Raw genomic sequence first — 22,697 nt, 5'->3', positions numbered from 1 at the left:
ATTTGCTCCTGTCTTAATGCTTTTCGTATTCCAAATAAATCCTCCTTACAATTACACAAATCCTGTACCTTGTTTAATTCTTTCCTCTTGTTTGTTCTTGTTCAATGCTTCACGTGTGTTGTGGGCATGGTATTTCTTGCCTTCTGAATTGTTGAGGGTGGTTGGGAGCAGGGGAAATAATTTGGAATTGGTATTAAAAAGCAAAATAATATAACAATTTACCAAGAAAATTAAAAGGGAAGGACTGATGTAATCTTGAGCATGATGCCTTCTTTCAAAATTCCTTCTGCCAATCAGAAACCTTTCCTAGATGGATCTTTGAGCCTAACTGATTGAATCCTTCCATATTAAAGAGAATTGAACATATCTTCATTAAGTGTCCAGAAATTACTTCAGACATGAAAATCATTTTTTGAAATCAGAAGACACAACTTACCATATTTCAAGAATGAAACAATGTTTTTGGAAATACATAAGCTAAATAGTACATGGAAAAGTCATAATGTGGATAAATTCGGAATGAATATTTTCTGTTTCATAGTTTCTTATATAATGAAATTTAATTCATGAAATTCTGGGAAGAAATATTTTTCTAATCTCCCTGAAAGCACCTTATCATGACATTTTAAAATCAAGAAGAGGTCTCAAAACTAGTGGAATGTGTTACCTTTATATTTGCCACATTCAAGATTGATAGATGATTGGAAGAAAGGGAAAGGGTAGGATAACATAAAAAAGATCCCATTTATGAAGAGAATAAACTCAATTTTTGAAACTTATCTCATTGTAGATTGGTGTCATCGTGTTCTCCCTGGGCAGTTATTTAGAGAAATATGCACATTTCTCATTTTTAAAAAATGACTGTTGGGGATGGGGTCAGCTGGATGGCTCAGTGGATTGAGAGCCAGGCCTAGAGATGGGAGGTCCTAGGTTAAAATCTGGCCTCAGATGCTTCCTGGCTGTGTGACCCTGGGCAAGTCACTCAACCCCCATTGCCTATCCCTTACCACTCTTCTGCCTTGGAGCCAATATACAGTATTGACTTCAAGATGGTAGGTAAGGGTCTAAAATAAATAAACAAACAAACAAATAAAACAAACAAACAAATAAATAAATAAATAAATAAATAAATAAGTAAATAAATGAATGAATGAATGATGAAAAAATAAAAAAATAAAATGACTGTTGGCAAAATGTCAAAAAATATGGATGGTCAACAATAGGAAGACCCACAGCATTCTGGGCAGCAACAGGTGTGTCTGTTGCAGGATGGTCGCTTAGTAAGTGGTCTGTAGCAGGGCTGACAGTAACTGGAGACATAACAGGTGATTCTGCAGAAAGTGATCTGGCAACAGTCTGGACAAAATAGATGGGGTCACAGCATGGCTGGCAGTAGTGGGACACACAAAAACAAGCATCTTGAATTATGTTTGAGTTAAATAAGTGGACGTGGGAAAGAGGCAAGGCACAGAGATTCCATCACCTTGCCACCTAATAATTTCTCCCCATATTATTTTTTTCAATCAATGTCAAACCTCATCCTTACCCTCTAGTGTTCACAATCACTCACTTTCATTCCTTGAGTTTTTCCCTCCAATACGAGAGGGAAAAAGCAACACTGTCCATTCAAAATCATGCTCTACTTTCTTCCAGTGATGAAAATTGACTAAAGATTTTCCATCTTTGCCAGTGGAAATATATTTCTATGTCTTTTTCAAAGGGAATAAGAAAGGATACATAAATATATACAGCATATACAAATAGTATACAAAGTCACCATGGAGAATGAGGTAATAGCATTTTATTGCACCAAGAATCATTTCCTTCATCTAAGCTTAGAAGGAAAATAGGGATGCTGAGAAATACCATGTTGTCTGTCTTAAGTAGCATGACTGGATTAAAAGGAATGAAGAGAATAATATGCTAGAAGGCTGAAAAGGTAGTGACAATCTTCTTTTATGAAACCCCAAATTGACCCTTGTCCCTGATAACCTGTCTTCAAGAAACTGGTCCTTGTCCCAGACTGGACAATAAACTCTCAAGCACCCTGAGATCACCCTACACAGGATTAGCAGTTGGTGACAAATCTCAAGTACCCATCTGTCTTTTTAGTTTCCCTTTTGTATCTAGTCTACTCTCTAGTATCCTAACCTCTGACAAGTTCATCTTGACCTCTCCCAGTGATTTTAGACTGGGCTAGGGCTTCCTTTCCTTACGAGTAGCAGAGCATATTTCCTTCTCCCTTTCCAGAAATCTATATAAGCACATTGTATTTTGTAGTTCATTGGAAGTTCTGGGATTGAGGTTCTCTACATTTTCCAAGACTAATCTTCCTATATTGAATAAAGACCCTTATTATAATTACTTTGGTAGTTTTTCAAGTTTTTTTTTCAGGTTGAGAGTAGGCAGGGACCAATTTGTAAGCAGAGAACTTCGTATCTGATGCTCTAATAACAAGGTAGGGATATATGTGGAGTTGACATGATCAGACCTGCACTCCTGGAAAATCATTCTGTTGCTTGTTTTGAGGATGGATTGTACAGCATTGAGACCCGACTGAGTAACAGGAAATTAATTAGAGGGTCATTACAAATGTCCAGAAGAGAGTCGAGGAGCACGGTGGTTGAGAGTACATATGTAATAAATCCAGTGGTGCAACAAATGGTAATATTTGACTTCCTGAAGGCAAGAACTCTGTCTCAAACACAGTGCTTCTCACAGTTGATGTTCAATGAATATTTATTACGTAGGATTCAATAGTAGCCACTCTGTCAATAAGGAAATACATAGAGCTATTCTATCAAAGTAGAACCTGCCTAAACTTGTTTCTAGCTGACATATCTTTTTGGAATCCCAGGGTCATTTCCAGGTCAGAATGAAAGAGAAGAGGCCTTTTTGATCCACAGTGATGGGCAAACTATAGCCTGTGGGCCAGATTGGGAGGGGGCCTGAAATGTTCTATCCAGCTGTGTGCCATTATTCCTAATCTGACGAATACAATGAGTAAGATACAATACAATGAAACTTCAAAAGAGTTGCCTTAGAAACAGCCTGACAGATGAGCATTTCCTTTCCTTCAGCCCCCTCTTTAAAATTTTTTGCCATCACTGATCTAGAAGATACAGAGATTTTTACATAAAATACTGTATTAATTTTTAAGTTCCTTTTCATGTAAATCCTCCAAACTCCCAGATTATTTAAATTATCCATTTAAAAATCTTTCCCTGCTTCATGATGACTCTGTTGGTATTTTCTAAACATAAATAGGATATTTCAACTAAATAAACACCACGGTTGTGGATAAATGGTTTATTTTTGTCTCCAGAATATGATTGGAAGAATCTGTCTGTACAAAAACACTTAATTTTTCCATTACTGAATGAAAAGCATTTACACGCAAAGTCTTTCATCTCATTTTTCATTATTTCCAAGGCTAAAACTTCCATCATCCATGGTTTTACCACAGTCAGAAATAGCATTGTCCATTCAGTACATCAACATCCAGCCCATAACCAACTTTATCATCAAACTCAACCCCAAGCCAAGGGAGCTAGAGGAGCTGTTGAACATACATACATACAGCTCCTCACTGGATAACTTGGCTTGGGCATTGTTAAAGAGGCAAGGGCTTGGCTAAGCTAAACATCCATAAACCCTGGTAGTTACCAACACATTATGGTGATCACATAGGCAGCCTTATCCATCACTCAGCTTTAGAGTCTCCTACCACCTGAGGATCTAGGGCCAGCTTATCAGGCCCAGCTTATAGAGTTGAGCCCCAACTGAGTGTCTTTAACAACAGATAATTCCTAGTTGTTGTTTTTTTACCTACAACCTTAAAATCCATTCTTAAACTTCACATAGCTCCCAATTCCCTTTTTCACTTCTGAAAATCTTTCCTAGTATGCCAATGAAAAAAAAATTGAGGCCATTCATCAAGAAATCTTTCCTGCAAGTATAATAGCTACAGAATGGGGGCAACTGAGATATATGTCTTGTTTCACCACATGTCCAGTAGGGAAATATGATAATAGATGTATAAGCTTTATCATATTACCTGCCTTCCTAGGGAGAGGGGAGAAGTAGAAAGGAAGAGGAAAAGAGAATGAGACAGATTTCTGGACATAGCTGACATGAGAATCTTTTTATTTTGGATAAGCATATTTGTTATAATTTATTAAATATTTCTAACATTACATATTACATTAATGTGTTACATATTATATTGTCATCTATAAAATGTTAATATACAATTTAAACATAAAAAAGAATGAGGTAGAGAGAAATAAAGCATCAACTAACTTGAACTTTAAGGGACAGACAATACTTAACTATAGCATGTTGTTTTCAAAATATAATTTAAAAACATGTGATGGAAATTGACTGGGCCCATGTTCTTAAGCTGGAGAGTATTCAGAGGAGGGAGACAAGCATGATAAAGGTTTAAGTTCATATAATCTGAGAAGAATTTGAAGGAACATGGGCTTTTGTCTTAGAGGAAAGAAAACTTAAAATGGGCATAAAAACTCTCTTCAATTCTTTAAAGTTATGTCACATGGAAGAGGGACTTATTCTGTTTGAAATTAGATGGCAGAACCAGGAGCCATGGAAAGAAGTAGCAAAAGAGGAAATTTTATGTTTCATTATAGGGAAATTTCCCCAGCAATCAGAGCTGTCCAAAATAGAAGAGGCTGCTTTGGACATTGATAAGTAACTCTTCTTTGAAGATCTTTAAACAGAGGCACTAGATGGATGCTGAATATTCTATGGAATCTGAAGTCCTGTGATTATGTGATTCTATGAATTTCCCGAGTACTGAGAAACAACAAAATAAGAAAGAAGTAGCAGGGCAACTGTGCTTTGTTTGTTGGTTGGTTTAATTACCAGGAAGCATAAGTTTATTTGAGCATAATCAGACACAAAGACAATGTAAAATCAAAATAAGAGGGAATCAAGGAAGGAAAAATCTTTGAAATCTCAGGACTAAAATCTTAGGGTGAGATAAAGTATGGCAGTTAATTTTCATGTCAAACAGAACAGTCTGATGATTGAAGGCCAAGAAGGGGGAGAAGAAAGTTGGAGAATTAAGTAAGGGTTTGATTCGATGGACTAAATATTACCTTCAAAGTTGTTGACCAGAAAAGAGGAAGAGACCAACAGAGAGGTGATAATTTGCACTGAACAAGGTACTTTAACTCTGTGGATTGAATTTTGCAAAGGGAGCCAAGTACGTATCCAGCTGGAGATAGAATGGAATTTGGAACAGCCCCACAACAGTGCTGGAATATAGGAATGTGAAGAAGGGGCCAGAGGAGGAGAAGTTTTCCAACTATCACTTCACTCTTGAACCTACTGGGGACCAGGGGGATTGGTTGAAGGGTGGTTGAATTGGGTGGATCCTGAGTGAACCTGGCTCCTCTGTGCCCCTATATTCGAGACAATTTGGAGATCACAACTACCAACACCATTTCAACAAGCTTCATTTACCAACAAAAATGACATTGAGCAGCAATTCTCCATTTTGGCTGGAGAGCCCAGACTCCTGCGGTAGCAGGCTCGAAGGGTGGGAGGGGGTCCTTCCTTGATCCTGTTTGAATCATTTTATCCCTGTTACTTCCCTTCTATATTAGTTTAGAGATTAATGATTAAGAGATTGTAGTGGGAGTGGGCCAGTTACTGAAACTAAGCCTCAGAAGAAGTCCAGTGCTGCTCTCTCCTGGAGAAGATTATAGTTGATAGTGAAGTTCATCCCCCACCTCTATCCTTGACTTCCCAATACCCTGTACCCTGAATTCATTTATCTTTTAATAAACCCTTGTTAGTTTTATGAGTTTAGAGTTGTGAGTAGTTACATTGAGGGGGGAGGTGACTTGGAGTGGCTGAGAGGAAGACTAGTACTATACTCCATCCTGAAGGAAAAAAGCTATTTGAATAGGAGACTGGGGGGAGGGGGGCTTGTCTTTACAGTAGTGGCATGGAAGATTGGATCCATCCTATTGGGTCTCAGTTGATCCTTAACATCTTCCTTCAACAACCCCACTATAGGTTTTCCATTTTGGGGAGCCCCCTCGAGAAGTACACCCTCTAAGGTCTTCCCAATGGGGGGTGGGGAGGTAACTACTATTGCCCATTCATATCTATCAGGTGGGGTGTTCAAATACACATCCCATACATCATCAATACCCACCTCCTACAGTACCTAAATAGGGAGTCATTGGTGGAGGTTTCAAAATGGCCTCATGTAGGTCAGCTTATGATTAGTTTATTGTACAAAATCAACTCTTACTGATTCACATGAGTAAGATGCCTTCCTGGGATGGGGTGAGGATGGTCAGCAGTCATGCACTGGTCCATACATTTAGAAGCAAGAGGAAGCACAGGAGGCTGGACGGCAGCAGGTGGCTCTGCAACAGCAAGGCTGGCAGCAGCTAGAAATACAGCAACTTGGGTGGCAACAGGGCTGGCAGCAGCTTGACACACAACAGCTTGATCTACAGCGTGGCTGGCAACAGCTAGAAACACAGCAACTTGGTCTGCAGCATGGCTGGCAACAGGTAGGCACATAGCAGCTGGGGCAGCAGCAAGTGGACACAATGCAGGTGGGTCTATAACAGTTGGTCCTGCCGCAGGTGCTCTGGCAGCAGGCTGGCCTGAAACAGCAGGCAGGGTGGCAGCAGGGAGCACAGCATCCAGAGCCACAGCTTGGACCACAACAGGTGGAGTCACAACAGAAGCTGACCAAGGTGTTGGTGGGTTGAATTTCTGTGGTGGTTTCCAGGTGAGTGAGTTCACTTGAGTTAGAAAGTCTCCTTGACCCCACAGAGCTTTTTATACCATATTGAATGGCAGCCATTACCATATTACTAGAAATGGCTTATTTCCTCATTATTATTTAGCAAGAAAAAAATAACCTTCAAATTATATAATTTCCGTAATGACAGGGAAAATTCACTTCCTCTAATCTGTTAGGCTGCTTCTATTTTTCTGTTCTGTCTGCTTAAGTTTATGCCACTGGGTCACACAGACTAGATTTGGATACAACCTCAGAGACCTTCTCCCCATATATGTCTGTGTGCCATTAATATATTCATGGGTGGACACCACCTGAGAAGGAGAATTGGAAACTGAGGGAGGATGAGTGAAGAAAATAGAAAGAGAGAAAGAGAGAGAACACAACAAAGGAATAAAGACTCAGAGACAATGGCTTCAGGAAACATGGGATTCAGCGTGCTTGCTCTTCTGATGGTGGTAGAAAAAGTGAGAGTTGCCCATACTTCCAAACTTTTATTAGGCTGTCAAGGAATCTGGAATGGGAGGTAGCTAATGAATATGTGATATGTTATAGGATTTAACATTGGCTTAATAGCCAACCACATGATCAAAGAGGAGGAGTTTAATTGAATATGTGAGCTGTAAAGAAATATGGGCTAATAAAATGTTAGCTAGGACCATTTGTCTCTGAACAGGAATTCTCTTGATCATATGGTTTGGGGAGTAGTTAGGATTTACAGAGCACCAATTACATACAATGATCAAGAAATAAAATGACCATGATTTTGATACTTGAGCAGATAGATTACAATAACCATACATCAATAATACTTTCAAGATGATAATATACCTGGTATGTTACAGTATGAATAGTATACATATAATATGAACTCTTCTTTTGAATTAAGTTAGATACATGAACTCTAGTTATATTTTTCTGCCTCCAATTTCTAATCCTCATGGGACAGATAATGAAAGGTCAGTCTTTGATGTCATTCTCTCCTGCCTTTGTATCATCTTGTGACACCCAGAGAGATGAAATTTGTATATGGTGAAAATATCTTAAGGAAGTGCAAATGAAAAGAAGAAAATGTTCCTGGTAAGTTGTCCCTTGTTTCTAGAGCCAAAATGACTTGAGATAAGTGCTCTATATTTTTGAATTCTCCTAAATTCAAGTGCCTATCTCTGTTGATTAATTCAAATGTATTCTAGATGTAGCTTCTTTTTGGATAACTGTTTTCATGTTGTTTATCCATTATTTGTATGCCCAGGGCACAGTATTATATCTGGCATGTAGTTGGCATTTAATTAATATAAACATCAACTAATTCACTGACTTTCCACACACAATTAAAGAAATGATTGGGTACAGGGAAAGGGGGTGGTTCCTCATTGTAGTTTCTGAATCACTGATGATCATTGCTAGACAAGAAGATTCTGTTTTATTGAGATTTCTATTGATCATAGAAATAACTAGATATATTACCTTTCTTTTTCATGTTAAAAACAAATTTCAGAGTGGCTATGAGCCGGAGCAAGTGGTAGCAGTGACATCAAGAGTAAATTAATTATTTTCTCTGAGCCCTTCAGGTGCTGTGAAATGAGCCAGGGATGATGACTCCCTAGAGTTTCCAAATAGGAGCAAATTGGGCCTGAAAAGGGATTGAACCAACTATGACATGAGATCTTGGACCTTTTACCACAGAGGGATATCAGCTCCTGAATAAGTGCTTCCTTTGATATATAGGGGCAACTATTGGAGTCGATAGATAAGTATCAGACATCAGCAAGAAAGCATCAGGAAAAAAAATCTCTAGCTCAACACAATCAATATGAATCCACAGAAGAGCAAAAGAAGGCCATTGGTAAAATTGCCATATACTTGGAATTACAAAATTCAGCTTCACATTCCTGTTGTTTCAAGATGAATTTAACTTCATAAAGTTAGAACCAATATTAATGGTTAATCTTGCTTTTAACTTAAAAAATTCCGCTTTCATGATCAACATGTTCCATTGATGTTAATTTTACTGCCTGCTGAAGAGGATAATTTTGAATATGAAGATGATGATGAATAGGGTGGTGTTGGAAGAGAGTCTTCAGACTCCTCTGCTAGAACTCCAGATATGGAAAGTGTAGATATAACTCCTTTGCAACTCATGTGGCTTCAAGAAAGGATGGTATACACACATTTCACATACATATTTACTTTAGTATGGACACTATTAAATTAACCACAGTTGTAGTTATTCTCTTTTAAATCAAATACTATAAACCTAAGAATTAATAACACTAAATGTTTTGCTTTCATAGAGAGTATAAGATTAAACCTGAGGCAATGGTAATAGAGCTACACAAGAAACCCTTTAATTAAAAACAATTCTGATGCTGATCAAGAACCACTTTATTGTCTCCATTATTAAACTTATCACATGGAATAATTGTGGCATGCATATCCTGGATCTTTTGTGGACAGAACTATTCCCTACAATCCAAGTCATGAAAGCTCTGTCTAGCATATTTATGCTTCAGTCTACAGGAAAACCATTCAATTTATGACAGTAAATGAATAATGAGATCATTCCACAATTGTGCCATAGAAATGTTAAAGGTACAACCCATCACTGAAAACCAAGAGTCACTGATAAAGGACCCCTTCTGAATACTGGCTGTTCCATGGGCTTTTGAAAAATATTTGATTTGTGGATGAATTGTATACATGGTAAAGTTAAAATATGAAATTTACTTACTATTGGAAATTGCACTAGTGTGGATAGGAAATAATTCATCTCTCAATGTGAAACAACAATAAGAATTCATGCCAAGATTTACTTACCTAATTCACTTTTGATTCAGTGCATTCCTTTGAATATATGTATTTATTTCCAGTTATATATCTAAAAGAACTGGAAAGGGGTAAGCTGGATAGCTCAGTGGATTGAGAGCCAGGCCTAGAAACAGGAGATCCTGGGTTCAAATCTGACCTCAGACACTTCCCAGCTGTGTGACCCTGGGCAAGTCACTTGACTCCCATTGCCTACCCCTTACCACTCTTCTACCTTGGAGCCAATACACTGTATTGACTCCAAGATGGAAGGTAAGGGTTTATTTTTTAAAAATCAATTAAAAGAACTGGAAAACTCAAGTGATTATTTGTTATGAGTGACCTGGACTGCAGGAGTTCTGCCATCAACATGGTTGAATAATATAAGGTGGGGAGTCACAGATTTCAATAATTAATTCACCAAATGACTATTTACTTAAAAAACTAGGTTCTTTTTACATATTTAAGGGATTATTCATCTTGGCTTCCTTCTTACCTATTTATGCTCTTCTTTGATATGTCAGAATTTCAGAGGGAACAAATAAGAGGAACCTAGACAAAGGCTAAATAATTTTGGTTTTGTGACATTGTTTAGTTACTGTCATATGGTTGGAATAAATTTTTTGTAAATTTTTAAGTCATCTAGTCCAAAAATGACTAAATTCAGTCATTTCCCTATGGAGATCTTGTGAGAGTAACTGTTATTTTAGTCTGAAAAACAATTGTAAATCCTTGAAAACCCTTCATACTACTGAGAACAATTTTTATGCAAGTCTTAAAAGTTATTTTCACTTTGTTTTTCAGATAAGTAGCTAAGATAACACTTTATTTTCCATTCATATATATTCCACTAAAAAGTTATAGGTAATTAACTTATAATTTCAGCATCTTCATTACTTTTTTTAACCCTTTCCTTCAATCTTAGAAACAATACCATGTATTGGTTCCAAGGCAGAAGAGTGGTAAGGTCTAGGCAATGGAGGTTAAGTGACTTTCCCAGTGTCACATAGCTAGGAAGTGTTTTGAAGTGTCTAAGGCCAGATTTGAACCTATTACCTCCTGTCTCTAGGCCTGGCTCTCGATCCACTGAGTCACCTAGCTGCCCCCTCTACATTACTTTTTGACTAAATAAATGAATGTAAATAAAATACAAATAGATTTTTCATATACTTATTAGGTAGAATTCTTAATATTTTAATTTAAGGTATATGATGTAATTATTGTGTAGTATATACATACTCTCACATTCAAGTATATAATTAATTTTCTTGTTAATTAATAATTAATTATCAGTTGAGCACCAAATGATTGCATTGTCAATACTAGTTTTATTTTTAATGCATTCTTAGTTAATGCATGACTCAGTTTATTTGCTTTTTATACTCCATAATTCTAAACAATTGCATAACAAATTTGTGAGATAAATTCAAACAAAATAATCCAATTTATCCCTTCATGCTTTGAGAAAAATATTCTTTACTTTTACATTTCTCCTATTTCAATTTTGTTTCTACTAAATAAACAGTTATAGATTATATAAACCACAAAAAGCTGATCAAAAATAAATTTTGAGGGGCAGCTGGGTAGCTCAGTGGAGTGAGAGTCAGGCCTAGAGACGGGAGGTCCTAGGTTCAAACCCGGCCTCAGCCACTTCCCAGCTGTGTGACCCTGGGCAAGTCACTTGACCCCCATTGCCCACCCTTACCAATCATCCACCTATGAGACAATATACCGAAGTACAAGGGTTTAAAAAATAAATAAATAAATAAATTTTGATTGATATCTGTTTTTTTATCACTGAAATTTCTTCCAGAGACAGGATTCCATGTATAAAAGATGAATTTATTGACAAAACTAGCAATAACCAATAAATTAATGGTCGATGATTGGCAATAAGAAACAAAGATGCAGAATCCTGGGTCATCATAATGCTCCCCCATGAGACACTATTCAGCCCTTTCCCCAACAGCAAAATGTAGCTTTAATTTGTGGATACTCAATGAGAGGGTGGACTAAGAGTTCTCAATTCCTCCCTGACTATCTTATCATTAAGAGGATGAGAAGAAGATCAGCTGAGAAAGTGGTTTGGTCATGAGATCCTAGCAGCACTTAGTGAACTAAGCTAAAAAAAGCCACTTAATTCTGGTTAAGCTTGTTAGGGATGGAGGGGAGAGAGAGAGTCTATGAGGTGAGACTCTCTTCTAGCTCTCCCCTCATGCCTAATATGCACTAGGAGACTTTGAGGGGGTGTCACCCCAAAACTGGGTGACCTGGATGGTCATTCTTCTCTATAATATGAGGTTTTGGACACCCCAATCCAATTCTGAACAAGGGCAGGGTTTATGCAAGCATCCCCCAAGATCAGCCAACTTCACAGTGGCTGGTCTGGCTCCAAGATGGAGGCAGCCAGACCAAGCTGTGATTCCCCTCCCCCTCATCTCTCAGGCACTCAGGAACGCTATCTGACTAATGAACGGCTTTTATTAATATCAATATAGAGATTGGGGAAAGGGGTGAAAGGCAGAGGGATTTTGGGGTGCCCTCTCCTCTATTTCTATGGAGTCTGTCACTGGAACCCCAAAGGTTCCCACTCCTAAGGGTTTCACCCCCCTTGTCCCTTCTTTTTCTGTTTCTATTTCTATTTTTATCCTTTCCTATGGTTGTAAGTTAGACCAGAAAGGGTTTCTCAGCAAGGTTGGATAAAGGGGAATGGAGCCTAAGAGATTGCTCCCAAAATGGAGTCCAAACACTTAGCTGACTCTATGATTGAAGTCGTGCTGGATGAGATGCAATGGAATCATTGACCAGGGAATCAAGGTTTCAGTGTCCAAAGAAAGATCCTCAGGAAGCCCTCAAGACTGGATCTGAGCTGGGATATCCTCCTCAGAACCTCTCCTCCTTCCTCAAAGAACCTCTGCTGGAAGCCCTTCTCCTCCTCCTTCCTCTGGAGAATTACCCAGAATTCCCTCTGGTCTCAACTGTCACCAACTGTCACAAACAGTCTTCTTCTGTCTCATTTTGTCCCATCCCCCATCCTTACAAGCTTCACCTTCATAAACCAAGAATAGCCATAACATCAATGAGGGAAACCAAAAGCAGAAGCTTCTCACCTTTGAGGAGTATGTGCTTAAAATGTATCAATCTCTGTGAACAATATTCTCCTGGTTCTGCTCCTTTTGCTCTGCATTAGTTCCTGGAGGTCTTTCCAGTTCACATGGAATTCCTCCAGTTCATTATTCCTTTCAGCACAATAGTATTCCATCACCATCAGACACCACTATTTGTTCAGCCATTCCTCAGCTGAGAGACAATCCCTCATTTTCGAATTTTTTGCCACCACAAGGACTGCAGCTATAAATACTTCTGTACAAGAATTTTTTCCTTATTATCTCTTTGGAGTACAAATTCAGCAATGGTATGACTGGATCAAAGGTCATGCAGTCTTTTAAAGCCCTCTGGGCATTGTTCCAAATTGCCTTCCAGAAGGATTGGATCAATTCACAACTGCACTAGCAATGCATTAGTGTCCCAATTTTGCCACATCCCCTCCAACATTTATCACTTTATTTTGCTGCCATATTGACCAGCCTGTTAGTTATAAGGTGGTACCTTAGAGTTGTTTTGATTTGCATTTATCTAATCAGGATGTATTTAGAACACTTTTACATGTGCTTATTGATAGTTTTGACTTCTTTATCTGAAAACTGTCTATTCATGTCCCTTGCCCATTTATCAAATGAGGATTTGCTTGATTTTTTTGTACAATTGTTTTAGCTCCTTATAAATTTGAGAAATTATACCTTTGTCAGAGGTTTTTGTTATAAAGATTTTTCCCAATTTGTTGCTTCCCTTCTAATTTTGGTTGCATTGGTTTTGTTTGTACAAATTTTTTTTTAAATTTAATGTTATCTTGCACCTTTGCTGAAGTTGTTAATTATTTCCACTAACTTTTTAGTTGACTTTCTAGAATTCCTTGAGTAGACCATCATATCATGTGCAAAGAGTCATAATTTAGTCTCCTCATTGCCTGCTTTAATCCCTTCAATTTCTTTTTCTTCTCTACTTTCTATCACTACTATTTCTAGTACAATGTTAAATAATAGTGATAATGGGCATTCTTGCTTCACTCCAGATCTTATTCAGAAGGATTCTAACATTCCCATTTTAGATGATACTTGCTGATGATTTTAAAAAATATACTGTATATTTTTTTGAGGAAAGACCCATCTATTTTACTTTCTAGAGTTTTCAATAGGAATTAGTGTTGTATTTTGTCGAAAGCTTTTTCTGTATCTATTGATATAATCATGTGAATTCTGTTTATTTGGTTGTTGATATGGTCAATTATGTGGATGGTTTTCCTAATATTAAGTCAATCTTAAATTCCTGGCATAAATCCCACCTGATCATAGTGAATAATCCTTGTGATCACTTGCTGAAGTGTTTTTGCTAGTATTCTATTTAAGATTTTTGCATTGATGTTCATTAAGGAGATTAGTCTTTGGTGTTCTTCCTCTGTTTTCAGTCTGCCTAGCTTTGGAATCAGTACTATATTTGTGTCATAAAAGGAATTTGGTAAAACTCCTTCTTTGCTTATTTTGTCAGGTAGTTTGCATAGTATTAGGATTAGTTGTTCTTTAAATGTTTGATAGAGTTCACTTGTGAATTCATCTGGCCCTGGGGACTTTTTCTTAGGGAGTTCCTTATTGGCTTGTTCAATATCTTTTTTCTGAGATGGAATTGTTTAATTATTCTATTTCCTATTTTGTTAATCTAGGCAATTTATATTTTTGTAACTATTTACCCATTTCACCTAGGTTGTCATATTTATTGCCATATAATTGGGTGAAATAGTTCTTAATAATTACCTTAATTTCCTCTTCATTAGAGATGAGGTCAACTTTTTCTTCTTTCTTTTTAAAATTAGACTAAGCAGTACTTAATTTTATTTGGTTTTGCAAAGTACCAGTTCCTAATCTTATTTATTAATTCAATAATTCTTTTTCTTTCAATTTTATTAATTTCTCCTTTGATATTTTTATGATTTCCAATTTAGTTTTAATCTGGGGATTTTTAATTTGTACTCTTTCTAGTTTTTTAAGTTCATTGACCTCTTCCCTCTCTGATTTGTTGATATATGCATTCAGGGATGTAAATTTTCCTGAGTACTGCTTTGGCTGCATCCCATAGATTTTGATAAGTTATTTCCTTATTGTCATTCTCTTCAATGAAATCAGTAATTTATTTTCTTTCATTTGTTCTTTGACCCACCAGTTTTGAAGAATTAGATTATTTAGTATCCAATTAATTTTAATCTACCTTTCCGCAAGCCCTTATTTATTATGAATTTTATTGCATTATGGTCTAAAAAATTGCATTTACTATTTGTGCTTCCCTACATTTGATTGCAATGTTTTTATGCCCTAGCACTTGGTCAGTCTTTTTATATGTTCCATGTGCTACTGAAAAGAAGGTCTATTCTTTTATGTCCCCATTTATTTTTCTTCTGATATCTATTAGCTCTAATTTTTCTAACATTTCATTCACTTCCCTTATTTCTTTTTATTTATTTTTTTGGTTTGATTTATCTAGTTCTGATAGGGGAAGGTTGAAGTCCCCCACTAGTATGATTTTACTATCTATTTCCTCCTTAAGCTCCTTTAGTTTCTCCTTTAGAAATATGAATGCTGTACCATTTGGTGCATATATGTTCATTACTGATATTTCTTCTTTATACTGCCTTTCATCAAGATGTAATTACTTTCCTTATCTCTTTTAATGAGATCAATTTTTGCTTTAACTTTGTATGAAATCATGATTGCTACTCCTGCCTTCTCTGTCTCAGTTGCATCCCAGTAAATTCTGCTCCACCCTCTTACCTTTACCCTGTGTATGTCTACCTGCCTCAAGTGTATTTTTTATAGAAAACATATGGTAAAATTATGGTTTTTAATCCATTCTGCTCTGCTTTCTACTGGTGAGTTCAACCCATTCACATTCACAGTTATGATTACTGTCTATGTATTTTCCTTTATTTTGACTTCCTTCTTTGATTCTACCTTTTTCTATTATCCTTCTTACCCTCCCCTCCAATTATTTACTTTTAATCAGTTTCCCCAGATTCCCCTCCCTAATGTCACTCCCCTTCCAGCCCCTCCCTTCTTATTATTCCCCTCTTACTATAGTGCCTTTTAAATGCCTGTGTAGTCCCCATCATTTTGATTTCCACTTTTAGTCCTTCCCTTTCTTCTTTCACTATTTTCTTATACACCAGTGTTTTGCTTTGAACCAATCCCCATTTTCCCCACTCATTTTACTTTCCTTCACACCCTCTCCCTTCTTATTCCTCTCTCATTTTTCTTTAAAGTCTATTACTTGCCATACACACACACACACACCCCCACACACACACCTTTCTCTCCCTTTTAATGCTCCCCACCTCACTCCCCCCCTTCATTATTCCCTCTCAACTTCCCTGTAGGATAAGATAGAATTCTATATCCCAATAGATATTCCCTCTCAAAATTGATTCCACTGAGAGTAAGGTTTAAGTATTACCTATTACTTTTCTCTTCCTCCCTTTCTTATAATAGTATTCTCACACACACCCCTCCCCTGCCAACCATGTGCCTCTTTATGTGGCATAATTTATCCTATTTTTCTTCTTCCTTCAAGTTTCTCTTAGTACCATCCTCTATTTCCCCCTTTTCTATATATCATCTTAAACAACTTAAACTCACAACCTCTACCTATGAATAATTCTATCTACTATGATAATGAAAACAATTTTAATAGTTACAGATAACATTTTTCCATATAAAAAATATAATCAATTTAACCTTACTAAATCCCTTAATATTTTTCCCCACTTTCTTGTTTACCTTTATATTGTTCTCTTGAATTTTGCATTTGACATCATATTTCCCATTTAGTTCTGGTCTTTTCTTTAGAAAAGCTTGGAAATTTTCTATTTTGTTAAAATCTCATACTTTCCTTTGAAAGTATATAGTTAGTTTTGATGGGTAGGTGATTCTTGGATGTAGACCTAATTCTCTTGCCTTCCTGAATATCACATTCCAAGTCTTGCAGTCATTTAGTGTTCTCCTGTTAGTTAGACTACCATATTCTATGTAATCCTGACTGTGGCTCCTTGATATCTGAATTGTCTCTTTCTGGCTGCTTGCAATATTTTCTCCTTGATCTGTAAGCTCTTGAATTTGGCTATTACATTACTGGGGGTTGTCTCTTGCGGATTTAATGTAAGAGGTGATCTATGGACACTTTCAATGATTATTTTGCCCTCTTGTTCAAGAATATCAGGGCAATTTTCTTGGATAAGTTCTTGTAATATGATGTCAAGGCTTTTATTTTTTTCCAAGCTTTCAGGTAGACCAATAATTTTCAAATTGTCTCTCCTGGATCTATTTTCTAGGTCAGTTGTCTTTTCAATGAGATATTTCATGTTTCCATCTATTTTGTCATTCTTTTGATTTTGTTTTATTAATTCTTGCTGTATTATAAGATCATTAGTTTCTACTTGCCAATTCTAATCTTTAAAGACTGACTTTAAGCTATGATATTTTGATTTTCCTTTTCAGTTTGGTCTATCCTGTTTTTCATGCCTTTCAAAAGGTCATTTCTGGTCTCCAATTTGCTTATTACTTCATTTGATTTCTGTGCCTCTTTTTTCATATGGACAATTTTGTCTTAAGCTGTTATTTTCTTTTCGAATTACTTTCATTTCTCCCACTTTTCTATCCAAGTTTCTTCTATCTTTCTTACTTGGTTCTTGAACTTCTCTTTGAGTTCCTCAAGAGTTGTGACCAATTTCCTTTTTTTTGGAAAGTTTGGATGTAATTGCTTCTTTGTCACTCTTGCTGTTGCTTCTGTAGTTTGTTCTTTTTCTCCACAGAAATTTTCCAGGGTCAAAAGCTTTTTCTGCTGCTATTTCTTTTGCTACTTGTGGATTGAAGTTTTTGCATGTTAGTTTCTTTCTTAGCTTCTGTGTCCCAGGGCTTTGCCTTGTTAATACCTTCTAGGCCAGTGATGGACAAACTATTCCCCACAGGCCAGATCCAGGCCACAGTTTGCCCATCATTGCCTTAAGCAATTCCATAATCACTATGTCCCCACATCCAGATGTAGTAATTAGGAAATTGTTTAAGGCAGTGATGGGCAAACTATGGCCTGGATCTGGCCCAGAGGGATTAATTTGTCCATCACTGCTCTAGGCAGTTCTTTGTGTAGCATACTTTAAAGCATTTTGCCCTGAGGCTATTTTTCTAGTCCTTGCTTCCTCTGCTGTTGCCATCCCTATTTCTGCCCAATCTCCACCCTCTGCTGCCCAGGCTCCATGCTCTTCAGCTCTGGTCCCAAGTCTCATTGCCAAGGCCTTGCACTGCCCTCAGGAGTAAGTCTGTGGTCAGTCATCCCCTTAGAATTTGAGATTACCTGGGTCCTCACTCTGACTCTGGCAGGTAGGTGGTGTGGGAGAGGAGTGATCAGTTTGCACTTTGATAAGTGAAGTTGCTCCCTATTGTAGAATGGAAATCCCTGAATACTGCCTACCTTCAAGACTGTGTCACATGCAAGAGTCCCTTTACTCATCTAATTTTGATTTCTGTCCTTTTAAGACCCTTTGGTTGGAAGAAGATTCAGAAAGTTCCTCATATTCCACAGCCATCTTGGCTCTACCTCTAAGATCATCATTTCTTAAAGAATAATAGTATTCCATTACAATCATATCACAACTTATTCAACCATTCTCCAATTGATAAGCAAGTCCTCAGTTTCTAATTATTTGTGTCCACAAAAATAGCTGCTATGAACATTTTGTACAAATAAGTCATTTTCCCCTTTTTTAATCTCTACAGTATACAGACTTAGTAGTGGTATTGCTGGATGAAAGGGTATGCACAGTTTTATATTCCTTTTGGTGTATTACAAAGTGCTCTGCAGAATGGCTAAATCTTCTCACTTCTCTACTAAAACTGCATTAGTGTTTCAACTTTTCCATATCCCCTCCAACATTTTTTCATTTTTATTTTCTGCCATATTAGCCAATTTACTAGATGTTAGATAGTGCCTTGGAGTTATTTTAATTTTCATTTTTGTAATCAATAATTGTTTGGTGCATTGTTTCATATGACTATAGATAACTCTGATTTCTTCATCTGCAAACTGCTTGCGCCTATCTTTGACAATTTTTCAATTTGGGAAGGACTTCTATTTTTATAAATTTGACTCACTTATTTATGTATTTAAAAAAAGAGACCTTTGTCATAGATGGTTACAATAATTTATTTTTGTTTTCTAATTTTTGGTTGCATTGATTTTTGTTTGTGCAAAACCTTTCTTATTTATTGTAATCAAAATTATCCATTTTATATTTTATAATGTTCTCTCTCTGTTTTGTTGGGTCACAAATTCAAACTATCCCATGTTCCCCTAATTCACTTTTGGTAGCACCCTTTATGTCTAAGTCATGTATTCATTTTGACTTTGTCAGTATATAGTATAAGCTATTTCAGACCGGTGGTTACTTGCTTTTAATAGGGTTTATCCTAGATGAAGATCCATCAAAGAACACTATGAAGGAGTTGTCTGAGAGTCAGGAGGAGAATTAGGAGAGAATAGTGATATGAAAACCTAGGGAGAAGAGAGTATCAATGAGAAGAATTTTATTGACAGGGCATTCTTCTTGCATCCTATTTTTCTTGGTGATTATATCATCTTCCATGCATTCAATTTATCATTTCTATTTTGATGATTCTCACATTTCCTTAACATTTCTTAATATCTTTCCTGACTTTCAGATGACCCTTTCAGAAAAAAAGGGATTCTAGTCTATAGAACATGTTAGTTTGTTTTTTCAAAATATATTTTATAACCAAGTGGTAGAAATTGTCTCAACCCATGTCCTCCTTTTAAAGGATACAGAGAAGGGTGATAAGCATGGTGAAGAACCTTGAGTCCATGTCATATGAGGACAGATTGAAAGAACTGAGGTGTTTGTCCAAGAGTTCAAGAGACTCAGGTAACACATAAAAATTGTCTTCAAGTATTTAAAGTGATGTCATAGGAGGCAGCTAGGTGGCTCAATGGATGAAGAGTCAGGGATAAAGATAGGAGGTCCTGGGGTTGAATCTGTCCTCTGATACTCCCTAGATGGGTGTCCCTGGGCAAGTTACTTAACTCCAATTGTCCCACCCTTACCACTCTTCTGCCTTGGAACCTATACACAAAATTGATTCTTTTAAAAAATATATTGATTCTAAGATGGAAGGTAAGGGCTTAAAAGTAAATAAATAAAGTGATTACATGTGAAAGATGGACTTCTTCTATTTGAAGAAATGGTAGAACCAAGAGCCATGGTAAGAAGTTACAAAGAGGAAAATCTAGGTTTCATGTTGGGGAAATTGTCTTCAAAACCTGAAATGTCCCAGAGAAGAAGAGGATACCTTAATTAATCCTTTTTGGAGGCCTTTAAACAGAGGCATTATGTGGATGCTGAGGATCCATTGAAATTTGAAGTCCTGTGATCATGAGATCCTATGAATTACCCAAAAAACAAGAAAGAATATAAAATAAGAAATAATTAGTAAGGTCAATTTGCTTTGTTGTTTCTTTATTGTCAGGAAACATGAGTCTTATTTGAACACTGCCAGACATGACAACAATAGAAAATTAGCCCAATAGGGAATCTAAGAAGGAAAAATCTTTGGAATCTCAGCATCTTGGGGTGAGATAAAGTATGGCAGTTAGTTTTCTCCTCAAACTGCAGAGTTTGCTGATTGAAGAAGGCCAAACAGATTGGAGCATTAGGGCAGAGTTTGACAAGATGGACTTGAAAATTAGATTTGAAGTCATTGATCCTGAAAGAGGAAAAGACTAACAGTGAGGTGATAGTTTGCACTAAAGAAGGAATTTAAATAGAAAGCCGCTGCAGGAGGTTTGTAAATGAGTGTCTTGAGGATTATCTTATAATTATCTGACTGAACAAACTCTATTTATACTGAGTGACATAAGTAAAGGATAAGGCTGGTAAGTATTCATACACAGGTCCATATATTTAACAGCAAGAGGAACCACAGCAGGCCGGGCGGCAGCAGGTGATTCTGCAGCGGGTGGTCTGGCAACAAATGGGGTGGCAGCAAGGCTGACAGCAGCTGGTCACACAGCAGCTTGGGCGGCAGCATGGCTGGCAACAGCTGGACCCATAGAAGCTGGGGCAGCAGCAAGGCTGGCAGCAGCTGGACACACAGTAGCTGGGGCAGCAGCAGGGCTGGCAGCAAGACTGGCAGCAGCTGGACCCACAGCAGCTGGGGAGGCAGCAGGTGGACTCAGTGCAGGTGGGTCTATAACAGTTGGTCCTGCAGCAGGTGCTCTGGCAGCAGGCTGGCCGAAGGCAGCAGGCAGGGCGGCAGCAGCAGGGAGCACAGCAGGGAGAGCCACAGCTCAGGCCAGAGCAGGAAGAGCCACAACAAGAGCTGACCATGGTGGTGGTGGGTTGAGCTTCTAGGTTTCTTTCAAGGTGAGTGAGGTACTTGAGTTTGAAAGTTTTCTGGCCCTTTGAGCCTTTTATATACTATTTCTGAGCAACAATCATCATTGTTAGCACCTTATTTTCTTGTTATTGTTTAGCAAGATGGAAAAAGGATGACCCTTTAATTACATAATTTGTCTTGATGACAGAAAAGATGTTATTTCCCTAATCCTTTAGGATTCCTCCAATTTTCTGTATATATTCCTAAACTCACACCCCTGAATCATACAAAATATAAGCTTTGGGAGTCACCTCCATCCCTCAACCTGTGCCTCAACAAGACTGTCTTCAAAACACACATACAACATACAAAAATAAACAGGGCAAACTTTCCTACTAAATCCTAATTTGCTTTTCATGTATCATCCTCTGACTCATGAGAGTAAGAAAATATGCCTGGTAAGTGGCCTGCTGATTAGTAACCTAAAATAAATCCAGAAACAGATAAAAACCTTGGTTGGCTCCAAACACACATAGGTTTTACCAAGCAATCCTTTGTGACTTAGTAGTGATAATTGATGATTATGACTTATATTAGTTGAGATATTGATTTTAGAAGCAATTAAATCTATATATAGCCTACTTTATTAACTAAATAATCTTTTCTACTTCTCTATTTCATCCACCTCTGCTGTCCTATCACACCAAAATGAATTAAAATGAACATGTTTATTATAAATGAAAATTAATCTAGAGGCTTATTACTAGACATATGCATTTATTAATAAAGAGAGAGAAATCTATAGAAGGTGAGAGGTCTCAGCCTTTTAACGTAGGGATAGATATGATTCTCCATTTAGCTGGCTCCTCCTGAGGCTTGCTAAAGTTTACCAGATAAGATAAAGAGCAGAGAGAACAGCTGCAGAGGCCATTCATTCAAAGACAGAAGGAAAAAAGACCACTCTCCTTCCAGAGCCCAATTTTTAAAATCCTCTTGCTTCTCCCTTCATGGTGACATTGTGCTGGCTTTGGCACATTGACACTCAGGATGCTCATGCTGAGGATGACTGTGCCAGGACACAGCATTAGGGCATCAGACATGTGACTCTATGACACCTATAACCCATTACTACTGGGGTGTTTGGGATCGAAGCTGGAATGCAGGTCCCTTAGATATTTATTTCACATGTTTCTTCTTGTTTTCTCAGTTTCAAAGTTTCTCCCTCTACATACACTGACTGCTACCAAGGCAATATTCTGAATGCACATGTCCAACTAGGGCCAAGAATCTTCAGTGCCTCCCAATTACCTCTAATGTAAAATATGAACTCCTATCACTGACAGTTAAAATTCCTGCAAAGTCTGACTCCAACTTGTCTTTCCATACTGACACCACATCAAATCTCCTCATGTAGCCAACATTCCACCCAAATCAGACTGCTTTATTTTTCCCATATGTGATAGTCAATCTTCTCCCTCTATGATTTGGTACAGACTACATAACCCTCCTGCCATGCCTGAAACACTCTCCCTGCTTATTTATGGCTCACAAAATCTTCAAGTTTTTTTTTTATTATCAAAGTCAGCTACCATTTCAACAGAAGACTTTTCTTGATC

At 37.3% G+C, this 22,697-nt stretch overlaps 1 protein-coding gene and 1 pseudogene across 1 annotated transcript; both read right to left on the bottom strand.

Annotated features, from left to right (window-relative positions):
* Nucleotides 1–1,213: 1,213 nt before the first annotated feature.
* Nucleotides 1,214–6,853, bottom strand: LOC123246156 (annotated as a pseudogene).
* A 13,813-nt stretch (nt 6,854–20,666) lies between these two features.
* LOC123244180 (keratin-associated protein 4-3-like) lies at nt 20,667–21,092 on the bottom strand. Its single transcript, XM_044672502.1, has one exon. The coding sequence runs from the start codon at nt 21,090–21,092 to the stop codon at nt 20,667–20,669; it is 426 nt and encodes a 141-aa protein (XP_044528437.1).
* Nucleotides 21,093–22,697: the final 1,605 nt, after the last annotated feature.

This window comes from Gracilinanus agilis, chromosome 4 (assembly GCF_016433145.1).
Source record: "Gracilinanus agilis isolate LMUSP501 chromosome 4, AgileGrace, whole genome shotgun sequence".
Taxonomy (NCBI): Eukaryota; Metazoa; Chordata; class Mammalia; order Didelphimorphia; family Didelphidae; genus Gracilinanus; species Gracilinanus agilis.
Note: the sequence above shows the minus strand (reverse complement) of the source record. Positions and strands in the feature narration are given on the sequence as shown.